Here is a 15,551-nt window from a genome sequence, read left to right as displayed (position 1 = left end):
ATATTCAACATTCCAAAAAATCATAAACTATTTGGTCAATCGCCTCTGGCTCCTCTCTAATATCTCTTCATCATTTTGAAAATCAGGTGAACAAATCTATGCACAGTAGTCCACATATAGCCTAACCAGGACTTTATACAATGGGACCAGTTTCGAATTTCTGGGAATGATGCAGAGGACACTGATTTGGTTCTACAAATTAGAGTCCGCATCATTCCCAGCAATTCGTTGTTGTCCACACAAATTTTGGCAGTGTGTCCTCTAAATTTTAGATCCTTATTCACCATCATCCCAAGATCTCTTATTTCCTCAGCTTCCAACAGTATATCCCCACCAAGTGTAAATTCTACATCCCATCTTTGTTTTCCAAATTTCAAAACTTTACATTTCACAATATTGAACTGGCATTCCTGTACTCATTCACTCAATCTAATCAAGTCTTTTTGTAAGGCCACAACATCTGCTCCACTCCTCATAGTTTCTCCCAACTTTGCATCATCTGCAAACAATGAATATCCCCATCAAAATCTTCCCCAATATCATTAACATACAGATTAAACAGCAATGGCCTTCAGTTTCCCCTGAGGCAAACCACTAGTGACTTTCCTCTTCTGGGATATTGCTTCTCCCCCATATACAACTTGTTGATACCTATCAGATACCCAATCTCCAATCCAATGTTAGAATCCTATTCTAATATCCAACCCCATCCACTCTAGTTTGACTATCAACTTATCATGCAGTAATCTATCAAAAGCCTTTGCACAATCTAAGTATACTACTGAATATCTATCTCCTTTGTCTGATGAAGCCATCGCTTTATTGTAATGAGTAAGTAGATTACTGAAACCTGACCTCCCTTTAGCACATCCATGCTGTTCATCAAAGATAATATGATTGTTGTCAACCCAATTCTGGATCCTGATTCTCCACAGCCTTTCAACAACACTTGACACACGGATTGCCTATAATTTGATGCTTGAATTCTGTTAGCTCTTTTATGAAGCAGTACAATCTTTGTCTTCCTTCCACTCCTTTTGAACTGGACCCATTTTAAGACTCATATTAAAAAATATGTCAAATGCCAACTCCCTGGCACATTCTTGTAGATAAGCTTATATGTTGATTATACATAGCTTTTAATTTTTCAGCAAATGACAATGTATACTAGAATATTAATTAAAAACTTTACATCAATACCTTCCTACATTGCTATCTTCAGGGATTGCAAAACAGTGATATGTGCATGCAGGCACTTACACTAAGCAAATGAGACTGAAGAAAGGCAACTGAAGGCAGGCTAAATTGGGTTGTCTTGTCCATTGGGTTGATGAACTTAGAATATAAGCTTCCCAAATTTAGGGCTGTCTCATGCACCCAAATTTGTTGAGGTTTGGGAAGTTTTTCAGAGCTGAGACTAATTCAAGGAACAATCTTTCATACTTGTACTTGCTGCGGTGTAATAAAGTGGCCTTCTTCCAGCATATTCTATGGTGGATGTCCTCTGCATGATCAGCAAGACCTGAGTGGCTGTATTGGTGGATACAGATGTAGTCCTTGTGTTCGGATATCCTGATATTGGCTGTCCTGCTTGTTTGGTCATAGTAGGACAGTTTGCAATTGCAGGAGACTTGGTATACTACAGTATGTCTACGAGAAGTGGCTGGTCTTTGGTGGAGTGGATAAGAGATGCCAATTTTTTATGTGGTTTGTAGCTAGTTATGAGGTCATATTTTCTTAGGATTTTTGTTAGTTTTTTGGATGTACCCTGGATATATGGGATTTTGATAGATTTAGAGTAATATCTGTTATGAAGGGGAAGGAGGTTGTGGTTTACTGGTTTTAATATTTTTTGTATTTTTGGGGTTGTAGCCATTGGCTAAGAAGGTGTTAAGGATATGGTTAAGTTCAGTAGCTAGGGCATTGTTATCTGAACTGATTAATTTTATGTGTAGGTTTTCTGTAAAGGAAGACTTTTTTTTGTCTTCCTTTTCAAAGATAAACTGGATCCTGGGGTTGTTGATTGGTATGTTGAGAAATTGTGGAGTGTATCCAGCTGGATGGTGTACATATCATCCACATAGTCTAGCCAAGCAGTGTTTATGTGGGGCAGAGTTTAAGGCTTTTTCTTCAAAAGTCTATAAAGAAGTTGGCCAGGGGTGGAGAGAGTAGAGAATCCATGGCTGTTCCCTCTGTCTGTTTGTAGAATTTTCCCTGTCAAACGAAATAGCCTGAGTTCATGGTGAACTGAAATAGGGCTGAGATATCGGGAGGAAATTTGGATGAGGTCTAAGGTATCTTTGAGTGGGACATTTGTGAATAAGGAGAAGACATTAAAACTGACCATTATGTCAGTGTGTTGGAGTGAGAGATTTTCTATACTGACTTTAAAGTGAGCTGAGTTTTTTTTTTTTTTTGTGTGACGGTATGCTGCTAGTGTATTGTGTGAGCACTTTGGTTAAATGTTTGGCTAATTTGTATGTGGGTAAATCAGTGCCATCCACAGTGGGACGTAATGGCACATTTTTTTGCTTATGGATTTTTGGTAGTCCATATATCCAGGGGGGTCGGGGAGTAGAGTTAAAAAGTTTTAGTCTGTTAGTCACTTCCACTGACCAAGAGGTGACCTTCTTAAGGAGCCTATGGAAGTGTTCTGATTTGGGAACTGGTGTTCTTTCTATAGGGAGTTCTTCTTTTGATAGGTTGCTTTTTGGTGGTTTGGCATAGGTAAGAACACTGGCTACATCTGGTCTGATGTTTTTGACACTATGGTTGGGAAGGCTGCTGATGCCTCATTCTACCTGTATCATTATTTCTTCTGTGGGGATTTTTTTTAGTGCTATGGGGAACTTGTGGGCATGCACACGATTGTGCTGATTGCTTCAAAGTAAGGGATGACAAGTTTATTACCGTGCTGAGAGATAGTTGAGGTTTGGAAGCCGAGTTCTTTTTTAAGCTTTCAAATTTTTTAATGTGCTGGCTTCATATTCTTAGAAATTTTTTTTCTGCTTAAGTATTCAAGACATCAGAAAGGATTGCCCAAAGATCAACATTCAACATAGTAGCAAGTTCTTCTTCCTCTAGCGCATGAATAGCCTCGTTGATGTTGGCTAAGAGAATGCGGGTGGCAGCAATCTGCTTCCATAGAAGAGCAAAGCTAGTGCGTCTGTATATCTGGAGAGCCTTGATTGATGTAAATCGGTGTTTTCGTTCAAGATCACATTATTATCCTGGTAGCATTTTAGAAAGGCTAATCAATTTAGTTGTCTTGAAATCTTCAGCTTTAACCTGCCATATTGACAGGCCTTGCATGCGATGGAATCTTCATGGATGATCATAATTCTTGTAGATAAGCTTGTATGTTGGTTATACATAGCTTTTAATTTTTCAGGAAATGACAACATATACTAGAATATTAATTAAAAACGTTAATCAATACCTTCCTATATTTTTGCCATCTTCAGAGATCACAAAACAATGATATGTGCATGCAGGCACTCACACTAAGCAAATGAGGCCTGAAGAAAAGCCACTCCCTGGCACATTTCTTCAAAATTCGTAGTGACATCAGATCCCGCACCCTTATTAACATCAAGTTTGCTCAGTTCCCCATAAACCTCTTGATCACTTACAGCTCAAACTCTCCACGATATCATAATCATGAGAATGAAAGACCTTTATGAACTATTCATTAAATATCTCAACTATATCTTTCACAGCAGTTGTTGTTCGTCTACCTTTTCTCCAGTCACTGTCATCCATCCATCCATCCATAATCTTTTTTTTTTCCTGACCTGAGTCACCCTCATTGCCTGTTGTTTGTAGTCCTCATGGAACTGATTGTTACTACTTATGTTGCCTCCATAATGCATTTTCCCTGTATCACATGCTTAATCTCTTCATTCATCCATTTCACACCTACCTTATTTAACCTTCTGATCCTTGGAATACATTCAGACATTGCTTCTACTAGATAGTTCTTGAATATCATCCAAGCAGCATTGTTCTTCTTTTGCACCCAACTCCTCATTCCATGCTACACCTGCAAGCTGTCTCCTGAGTTTCTCATAATTGCCAGTCTTGTAGGGTATATGTTCCACATATACCCTTTCCTCACAAAAGTCCTCACACACTGCTGGCAGCCACCCAGGTAATCACTTCATGGTTACTCTCACCAACAGGAGGGTGATTTGACATGCAGGACTTTCTTCTGTGAACTTCTAAAATTGTGTTCAAATGTCTCATGCTGATGTTCCTCTGTTGATTTTTTTTTATGAATGATTATTATTGTTATTGCACAGGTGCCTCCAAGGAGTCCTAAGACTCATCGTGGGAGATCCAGACTATCAACACAATATCTATCATACTTCTCCTTGAATCCAATAACAGACAAGGTACTAACAACTAGCTCTAGCAACCCGTTCCGTTCATTCACCACTCTCCAAGAAAAAAATCTAGCTCTTACATCCTTACTGACAATACTTATCCAATTTCCAATGACTCTTGTCCTGCTCCCTCTAGTCAAGTACCGAAATATTTCCTTTATATTAATCCTATAAAATCCTTTAAGTAACTTAAATGTTTCTATCACATCTCCCCTTTTTGCCTGTCAACCAACTTTTTGCAACCCACAAATTCTTGGTCTATCTTCATAGGGAGTATTCCACATATCACTCACCATCTTGTTCACTTGCCTCTGATCCTTTCTGTAATTTCCTCATCCCCAAGAAACCCAGGTGGCCAGACCTAAGCACAGTAATCCAGATGTAATCATATCAAGGCTCGATAAATAGAAATGATAACTTCCTTATCTCTGCTTATTAGTGTATTTTTCAATAACCAAGTAATCTTGTGAGCAACCCTGGCTACTTTAGCAATATGTCCTCTGAACTTTAACCCTCTAACTACTATCCTCAGATTCCTGGAGTACACTGTGGTTCAGTGTGATGCATAGCTTGTAATCTTTTTATCCCAAAATGCATAACTTTATGCTTTCTGCATTTAATTGACATCCATTATGTTTTATCCATATTCTCAGTCTGTTTAAATCATTCTGCAAGCTCTCTACATCACTGCGATTAACTATTACCCTACCCCACTTTGTATCATCAGCAAACAACTGTATATCTCCCTTCAGATTGTTTCCTATATCATTTATTTACAAATTAAACAGCAGTGGTCCAAGCACAGAACCCTGCAGCATACCACTAGTCACCTGCCTTCTCCTGGATTTGCTCCTCCATATACTACTTTTTTGGTATCTGTCCATAGCCACCCTTGTATCTATATCCCTAGTTTCATATCCATCCCCCATTTGTTGTAGTTTGCATAAGAGTTCCATGTAGTATCCTGTCAAACGTCTTTGTGAAATTCTACACAATGATAGTGCTGAATTTTGCAAGCCTCTTTGCAAAATTCAGCACTATCATTGTGAAAGACTGAATCATCAAAAGGATTTTATTTTGAAATTGAGGAAGCTATAGATGTGATGTGTTTGTGCCAGGAAAAGCTAGAAGTAAATATCAATCCAAGAATAAATTCTTGGACTGATATTTACTTCTAGCCTTTCCTGACATAAACAAGCACATCTGGTGTTAGCTGTTTGATCCAAGTGTTGTCAAAGATAAGGGGAGGTGAACTAAGTAAGATCTTTTATGTCAGAAAAAAAAGAATAGGATTGTTGTTTTGGTAGCATTGAAGGTGACTAGACTGTTGTCATCCCATGAAAGAATGGTATGGAAATCAGTGTTTAGGGCATTTGGTTATAGAGGATCTTAAAGCTTGTGATGTTTGAGAAATATTGAAAAAAAAAAAAAAATTGGAAAGCTCAATTATTAATTGATACCTTTCTGATGAAAGTTCACAGGACGTGTAGTATGTTGTTACTGTCATAATTGGAGATGATTGGTGTTGGTTGCCTCTGCAGGAGGTGGAAGAGAAGAATGATACCATGAAATCAGCTTTGTCTTTAGGTGTTTGCTACAATAGTGCAGTATGAGTGAATATGAAAGAGAAAAAAAGTGGGAACACAGATGGACAGAAATTGCACTCTGGTCTTTATAAGAGTAAGAAAGCACTGTTGGATGTTTTTTTCACTTGGTTATACTATAAATTAAAGATACCAAGAAATTATATACTTGGCTGAATATGGGAAAGATCACTACCCATGACCCTTTCCATAATGCATAGCATTATGCATGTCTGCAAGAAGATGTGCTTTGCATTATGGAATACTAAAGCAAGTGATGTGAAATCTTAGCTTTTTTAGTTGGTCCTGAAAATACTTCAGGTGCAAACTTTCTTTGTTTACACTTGGATAAAGGATTAAGCCAAGTATATAATTTCTTAGTATCTTTAATTTATAGTATAACCAAGTGAAAAAGCTTCTAACAACTTTCTCTAATCCAGAGAGTAATTTAATAATAAGGTGTGACACGTTTTTGGCAACTCCTATATGAAAACATGACTGCTGCATTACTTCAACCTTAGTATCACCTCTGGGTCTGGTTCCCACCGAAGAGAGACCTCAAAAAAGGTCGAAACCGGTCTGGGTAGTGACCCTTTCCATAATGCCTAGCATTATACATGTCTGCAAGGAGATGTTCTTTGCATTATGGGATACTAAGGCAAGTGATGTGTAGTCTTAGCTTCTTTATACGAGTTGCCCTAGTCCTGAAAATACTTCAGGTGCAAACTTTGTTTGCTTACACTTGGATAAAGCCATCCCATGGCAGAACATATTGCAAGGGAAAGATGTTAGCAGTGCTTGGGATAAAATCAGCGGGTATCTGAGGAAAGCAATATCAGATTGTGTCCCCATGGTCAGGAGGTCAAACAAGGCAGGCATTAGATGGATGATGAGCAGTAGTATCAAGCTTGAACTGCAAAAAAAGAAAATGTTATGGAGAATTTACAAGGAGAAGGGCGATCAGGACACCCATGAGCAGTACAAGGCTCAAGCTAGGAAGGTTACCAGCATAGTAAGAAAAGCTAAATCAGATTATGAGAAGACCTTAGCCAAAGAGATCAAGGGTAATCCCAAAGAGTTCTTCCGCTATGTGGCAATTAAGAGGAAGAATGACTTCGGAAGGATAACCTTAGTGGGTGCTGATGGTATTGAAGTGACAAAATCAGATGTAATAGTCGAGTTACTGAGTGATCACTTCTCGAAAGTCTATCACCCAAGTGAGGATATCTCTACACCTATAGCAATACCAAATGTGAGAATTGAAGCTAAAGAATCAGAGGTATTAAATATATTGCAAAACTTAAATGCAAACACTGTAGTAGGCTTAGATGGAATATCAGCTCGGGTGTTGCGTGAATGTGCAAAGGAATTGTCAACCCCTCTTACCTGGATATTTAATTTAAGTTTGAACTCTGGTATGGTCCCTAGGGAGTGGAAGTTAGGCAAAGTGGTTCCTTTGCATAAGGGTGGCTCTAAAACTGCGGTATTGAATTACAGACCAATCACCATCTCAGGAGTAGTGGTAAAAGTATTGGAAAAGTTGGTTAAAGACAAAATTCAAGAATGGGTGGATCAGGATATGATACTCTATAGAGGCCAACATGGTTTTGTTAAAGGTAGATCCTGCCTTAGAAATCTATTAACTATTCATAATAGAATAACATCTGAGTTGGACAAAGGAACTGGCTACACAGTGGTACTTCTGGATTTTGCTAAGGCTTTTGACAGGATACCCCATAGAACACTGTTACACAAATTGGAGCAGATGGGAATGGATATTAAATTGGTGATATGGATAGGAGAATGGCTCAGGGAGAGATACCATAAGGTGGTGTATGGAGGAGCCGAGTCCAGAATGAGGCAGGTGACCAGTGGTGTGCCTCAGGGCTCTGTGCTTGGGCCAATGTTGTTTAATTTGTATATAAATGATATAGGAAATGGCTTAAAGGGAGATATTCAGTTGTTTGCTGATGATGCAAAGTTGTGTAGTGCAATAAAAAATCAAGCTGATGTTGAAAGTTTGCAGGAGGATTTAAATAAGCTGGTAAAATGGGCAAAAGAAAATGGATGTCAGTTCAATGTGGAAAAGTGTAAAGTCATGCATTTTGGGATTAAAAGATTACCAGCTGTGTACTACATCGATGGAAAGGTACTCCAAGAGATTGATGAGGCTAGGGACTTAGGGGTATTGGTAGATAGGGAGATGAAGTTCAGAGGACACATTGCTAAGGTGTCCAAGATTGCCCATAGGATTACTTGGTTGTTGAGGAACACACTAACATCCAGAGATAAAGAGGTTATTATTCCCCTTTATAAAGCATTGATACTTCCACATTTGGATTACTGTGCTCAGGTCTGGTCACCTGGATTCCTTGGAGATGAGGAGGCTGTGGAGAGGGTTCAGAGAAGAGTGACCAAGTTGGTGAGTGATATAAAAAATGCTCCCTACATTGATAGATTGAGAGCTTGTGGATTGCAGAGATTGGTTGATAGGCGAAGAAGAGGGGATATGATAGAAACATTCAAATTACTAAAAGGTTTTTATAGGATTGATGCAGGGGAAATGTTTCAGCTGTGTGATAGTGATGGAAGAACAAGAGGCCATCTCTGGAAATTAAAGAAGAGTGTGGTTAACAAAGGTGTTAGAACAAGGTTTTTTGCCTGGAGGGTGGTGAATGAGTGGAATTCATTGCCTGACTTAGTTGTGAGCTCTTTGTCTGTAAATGAATTCAAGAAGAGATATGACAGATATTGTTTTGCTAGTTTGGGTCTCCCGCGATGAGTCTACTGACTCCATGGAGATACCCGTAATAATAATAATAAAGGATTAAGCCAAGTATATATAATTTCTTGGTATCTTTAATTTATAGACAAGAAAGCACAACTCTTATTTATGCAAGAAATGAATTTTCTGCATTTAGCTCTTTAAAAGTCAGACTTATATTGTTAATATATATATTTTTTTCAGTTGTTTGTCTCAAACCCACTTGCATTATGCTTCTTTTTCATTATTAGTAGACTTCCGTAGCACACTTGCTATCTTATCCTCCTTTTACTCCCTTGGAACCTTGCCAGTGCTGAGAACTTAAACTAAATGGCCTGATCAGTGATACTTCTCTTGTGCTTTCTCATAATACAAAAACTGATATGCCATTTAGTCCTGTGACCATATATGCATGGAGATTTTGTAATATTCCAAGCACCTCTTGTTCATCCACCTGTATTCCAGTATTAGTCTCTTGCATCACTCTGCATTACCTCTACTTGAATGTCATTACAAAATGATAGTAATTCAGCAATAGTAAAATTTAATAATTCAATTATTTCTTCTGTTTATATCTGCATTTATTAAAATTACCCTACTATGCTACAGTCTGTATCAGCTGTAGCATAGAAGGGTAATTTTAATAAATGCAGATATAACAGCAGAAGAAATAATTGAATTATGATACTGCTTCCTTTAAATGTCCCTTGAGTATTTTGAATGCACTCCTAATGGTCTTCTCTAGCTTTTCTGACTATGGTACTGCTCCAAAACTACTTTCACAGGTTATCATAATCACCACTGAAAATTCTTAATGTTTATAGAATTTTATAATATGTAAGTGAAAGTAAGCTGTAATATTGTTGTCCACTGTAGGTATTTTTTTTTATTAAATTGTAATCCTACAAATTCAGTATGCTTAATTTAAAAATTACATTTTTTTACTAGTATTTTTAAATTCCTTCACTTTGCACAAATACATAATAGTAGAATTTATAATTGCTTCAAAAAAAAAAAAAAAAGTATTTTTACTAAGACTATCAATAATCAATTTCAGGTTTGTCTTAAACAGAAGTGTGTGCCTTTATCTGAAATGAAAAAGATGGACTGTCCTTATAATTGCAATGAAAATGGAGTAAGCCTAAAATTTTTCAATTTCCTTTTTAACTACATAATAGCTATATAAATATGCAATATTTATACATATATAGCTAGATAAATATCGTATACATAAAAATATACATATATTTCACATGTAACCATCAAATATTAATTGATGCTAAGGAAGATTTGCTATAAACTGCTTTTATGCAACCTTTTATGCTTTTCTTTAAATTTTTGAATTTTCCAAAGCTAAATATTTCTGCTATAAAGAAGACATTTTGGTTCAGGAGTGTAGAATATTATATATAATGTAATAGATAGAAATGAACTATTGTATTAAATGTTGTTTATTATTTTAACGGTATAATAGAACACAGAAACTAAGTAAATAATTAATTTATTGACTTGATGCTGATATTTCGCTGGTATTATAACCAGCATCTTCAGAGCACAAAAACACTGTTTGTCACAATACGCGAGATTAAAAGAAAGAGTTAATAGAAATTTCTTTCTTTGAGTTAATATAAATTGATGAAAGTGCTTAGTATATGACTTCAAATTTTTAGTGCAAGATTGACCAGAATTTCTTCAGAAGTGGAAATTCAAAGTTGAGGAATTGAGCTCAGTTATTAATGAAAAGCACAAATTGATTCTTACTATGAATTTCTGTTCTGTTTAAAACTTAATCATAATTTGACCAAAGACTAGGTTAATGACTCTTTCAACATTCACTGTTTATAAATAGGAAACATAAATCAAAAATAGAGCACTGAACTTCAAAAATAAGTCTGCCAAAACAAGTGATGTTAAATATAGGAATGTTTTTAGTTTTAATGAACTATTTCAGAATACCTTTATTTTTATGACTCCTAACTAAATGTTGTAAACCTATAGTACTTTAGTACAATGGGTTTATTAAGGGTTTTTTTATTCTATTTTTACAGTGGTTAAGGCAATGGACTGCTAATCCATTGGGGTTTCCCTGCGTGGGTTTGAATCCCATCCTCGTCAGATATTTATTTGCCAGCCTGGTTGGCCGAGTGGATGGCATATCTGCTCTCCAGCTAAAAGGCTGTGTGTTTGAATCCTGCCGTTGCCATGGATGTTTTGTGACTGTCTGTGGAAATACCAGTGGTGGTCGGTAGTAGATGGCATTCATGTAGTTGCAGTCAGTTGGTGATTGAATGGTGGAGACAGAGTTGTAGAGCAGGTGTCCTCCCTCGATGAGGCCTTGGACTTTCTGGAGGTGTCAAATAATAATAATCAATGTTATTAATTAACATTGATTATTATTATTTAATAATAATAAATATTATTTATTATAATATTTATTATTTATTATAAATATTATATAATAAATAATAAATATTTATTGTTTATTATATAATATTAATTATATAATAAATATTATATAATTATAATATTTATATAATATTATAATTATATAATATTTATATATATAATGAATTGAAGTGACTTGAAAAATTTCCATATTTTTTTTTTTACAAATCAAGACCAAATATGGAACTTTTTCAAGTCACTTCAATCCTCCTATAAGCAGGGTGATCTTGCACCAGGCAATCAAATTCATCTCCTGCATAAAGACTAAATGTATATTGGAAATATTTAGTGTTACAGTGTTATGTAATTGACACTATGCTAGTTTATGTTGTTGACATCACAGCAGAGTTACGAAACTGAAACTAATTTCCTTAGTGAACCGAGGAATTTTAGACATTGTTCATCAAGAAAATACTGAAAAACAAGGGTGAATTTATTTTACTATATTTTAATGAAGATTAACTTTGTATAAAAGCACATGTTGACAGTGATATCACCAATAGAATGAAGAACTTATGTGACTGATGTGATCTGCACAATGCTATGCAGTGTTTTTTTAGTTAGCAATAACAAACATTAAATTAGCAATAACATTAAAAAATAACAGCTAGGAAAAAAACATTAAAAAATAACAGCTAGGAAGCTGAAAATGCTATGCTATCCTTTTCGATAGCATAGAGTAAGAGAGAGAGGGGAAAATTTGAAGTTATGAAATAATAAGGATCCATAATTTTCATAAACTTAAGGAATAAAATACAGGTTTTATTAGGAAGTGCACAGACATGGTCTGTTAATGGCAATTGATATATTCTTTATGAATTTAGGGACACAAAACACACGTGTTGAAAAGATTATTTTACTGATTAATAATAAAATAATAACTTTACGTTTCGACCCCTGTATTGAGATCATCTTAAGAAGGATATAGATGTACAAGAACAAGCTACATGCTGTTGCACTCTATACAAGTAAATTACATCTGCATTGTTACCTAATCTTTTTTCTTAGCCTGCCCTCTAGTGATAAAAAATAAATAAATAAAATAAAATAAACAAAAAATAAAATGAAAACTACAATAAACTCTGCTAAAGTCCTCACGTGCTAGGATGGATTCTTCTGGAATTAGACAGTTTATATTGTTATATTACGATTATCTTCTGGATTTGTACAGTACAGGTTGCTTTTGAATGTTCAGGAGGGAGGGGGGGGAACTTCACCAAGTCTTCTTGTATTGAGAATTTTTTCTTCGTGGTTGCTATGAAGGTTGTAGATGGGTCCTCCACGTTCTTGGAATTGTTAGCCCATTCATTTTTATTCAAATTCGAATCATGTTTGAGCATTTCACATGCTTCCTTGAATTTCCGCTCGAACCAGGTTTTGGTGCCGTGTAAGGACTTGGTACCTTTCCAGTCAATTCTGTGGTATGTTTGGAGTGCATGGTCAGAAAGGCTGGTTTTTCCAAAATGGAGGTATTTTATGTGACGTTTGTGTTCATTCTTTCTGATTGGGATGGTTCGCCCTGTTTCCCCTATGTATGGTATGTTACATGTGCAATCTATTTTGTAAACCCCTGGGTGGGCTAAGTGTGGCAGGGGATCCTTGGAAGAACTGAGTAGGTGTCTTAATTTTGTCGGGGGTTTAAAGGTGGATTTGATGTTGTATTTGTGTAATTTTCTGTCTATTTTTTCTGAAATGCCTCTAACATATGGTATAGCAATAGCATTCTTGAAATCTTTTTTGTTATTAGTGGTATCTTTGTGGAGGATCTTGTGAATGGTTTTTATACTGTATCCATTTTTTATAAAGGTCTGATGGTCTCATATTCATGGTTAAGAGCTTGTTCATTTGAACAAATGGTTTGCGCTCTGTGTTTAAGGGTGCTTATGAGTTTTTGTGTTGGGTGATGATAAGAAGTTTTGTGTATGTACTGTGCCTGTGTGTGTAGGTTTGCGGTAAACAGAGAAGGAGAGACAGCCTGAAGGAAGATGTGTGACAAGTGTGTCTAGGAACGGAAGAGAGTTTTTTTTTTTTCCATTTCAGTGGTGAATTGGATGCATTTGTGTTGTTTGTTCAGGTGGCTAAGGAATGTATCTAGTGCTTGGCGGCCATGGGGCCAAATGGCAAAAATAGCGTTGACGTATCTGAGCCAAATTTTAGGCTTTGGGCACTCCGATTCTAGAGCTCGTTGCTCAAAATTTTCCATATAAAAGTTTGCTATTTGGGGGGGGGGGGTGAGCCCATGGCTGTACCCTCTTTTTGAAGGTAAAAATTGTTTTGCTACACGAAATATCCGGAGCGGAGTACGTGGGGGCAAAGAGGGCCGTGATGTTGTGTGGAAATATGTTCTGTAAGAGCAGGATAGTATCATTGATTGGGACATTGGTGAAAAGGGAAGTTATGTCAAAGCTGACTAATAGATCTTGGTCATTGAGTGTAATATTTTTAATTTTGTTTATGAATTGTTGTGTATTTTTTATGTAGGAAGGGGAATGACCAACCAATTCCTTAAGTGTGGCCGCTTATTTTTTGACTAAGTAGTAATTCGGACTGTCAATTCCTTCCACAATTGGACATAATGGCGTGTCTGTTTTGTGTACTTTTGGCAATTGATATATGCTGATATTTTCAAGGTACTTCTTACAGAAATTTGTTTGGTTGTTGAAGTAAAGGAACAGTTGATATTCCTACTATTATTGGTGATTGGAAGCAAAGTATCTGAATTAATATACTGTATGTGCTTCTATTATATTAATTTTGAATTGAAGGCCTGTTTCTGTTTGTATATTTTCTCTCAATTACTGGCAAGTAGAACTAAATTGTTTCTTCGATTATTTTTTTTAAGTGGAATTGATGACTAATCAACCTTGAATTGAGAATTCAGTACAATGATTGATATAATTGCTGCTCTGCATAAACCTCTTAAAGAACTAAGTAGTAGAAAAAATACTTACAGTTGCTTATAGCAATTGATGGATTACATTCTTGGCATATATATTTCTTATTATGAGTTTGTTAATTTTTAGTTGGGTCCAATACACATTCATCTTTATTTGTTTTTATTGCTTAAATTGAAAGAAAGTGTGCATATATGAGAGTGACTTAATACTTTTAATTCAGAATATAATGACTTGTCTTTATATTGTTGGATCGTACATCCTGGCTTTGAATCCGCCATCTTGTTGGAACATTATTCTTATTTAAATTATCCGTTTTTATTTGTTAGATGCTGAATGATACTGATCTGAATATAGAGAAATTTATATTATCCTGCACCACCCTATATTCAGACTAGTCTATATAATATAGAGGAATCAATCATCAATTAACTTTTTCAATCTCACTTTATACAGGCCGAGGCTAATATTATCATTTAAGGCTTCTGCAAGGTCCGATATTTTTTATGAGCGGTGCAATGAAGGAGAATCAAGCAAACACCAAATTAGAATCAATAAAACAAAACATTTAATGCAGGGTTATATAACATATACATTAAGTATAACTTTGAAAACAAGATAATGCAAATCAACTTAGTTCAAATATTTATAACAAACATAAAACATTAGGCATCAGACATCCAGCTGTCAATTCTACATTCTTCCGAATAATTAAAATGGTTCACACAGTTCAATGTTACAGAATTTTACAGTAAATACTCTTATAGTAGAACTCTCTAATTCTCTCTTAGTCAACAAACACTTAATTCAATTATGAGGCAGTTATCACTTCAAGGGGGAAACCCTTTAAAGCTCCATACTTCGGCTAATTTTAGTAGAATGCCACAGTTAATGTTAAGATATATCAGGTGGAGCTAACTCTTATTTCTTCACGCTGAAATATAAAAAAAAATGGACTGCTCTTACCGGGTTACATCCTTTGCACATCAGATTCACTATAGGCACACTTAAAACTGAAGTTAACTATCACTTTGAAGTAACACTATTCAAAGGAAATCTTCACTATATAACTGAAATACTAAACATAGAGCTTCACAAGTCTTGACACACTCGTTTTAGGTAATCTACTTATTCCTTGTTTTCTTCTATGCATTAAATTCAGCCTTCCACTATTCTTCCTCAAAACAATTGGAATTCGTCGTAAGTTTAGAATTCTATATAAATATTCCTAATTGCCTATTAATTTCCCAGTTCCTTCCTAATCTATTTATGGCATTTCCAAATTCCCTTTACTGCCACCCATTACTTCACTCCGTGCTGTCCTGAATGCTTCTCCCCTGTTTACTTTCATTTTCCAATAAAATACCTTCATTCTTCCCACCAAAATCTGGTTCTAAATAGTTCAGCTTATATCAACTTCTTCTCCCTTCAAATACCGTAGCTCACACTCCATGCACGCGCTATCTAAAATTAACTCTGT

At 35.8% G+C, this 15,551-nt stretch overlaps 1 protein-coding gene across 1 annotated transcript in view; it reads left to right on the top strand.

Annotated features, from left to right (window-relative positions):
• The window catches only part of LOC150106454 (disintegrin and metalloproteinase domain-containing protein adm-2-like), a 279,900-nt gene that overhangs the window by 238,359 nt on the left and 25,990 nt on the right, over positions 1 to 15,551 (top strand). The window contains exon 12 of the mRNA XM_090393007.1: positions 9,790 to 9,867. Coding sequence (XP_090249133.1) covers positions 9,790 to 9,867 — 78 coding nt within the window. The remainder of the gene's footprint in view (positions 1 to 9,789; positions 9,868 to 15,551) is intronic.

This window comes from Typopeltis vanoorti, chromosome 5, assembly GCF_054136105.1.
Source record: "Typopeltis vanoorti isolate ZY-2024b chromosome 5, IOZ_Tvanoo_1.0, whole genome shotgun sequence".
Taxonomy (NCBI): Eukaryota; Metazoa; Arthropoda; class Arachnida; order Uropygi; family Thelyphonidae; genus Typopeltis; species Typopeltis vanoorti.
Note: the sequence above shows the minus strand (reverse complement) of the source record. Positions and strands in the feature narration are given on the sequence as shown.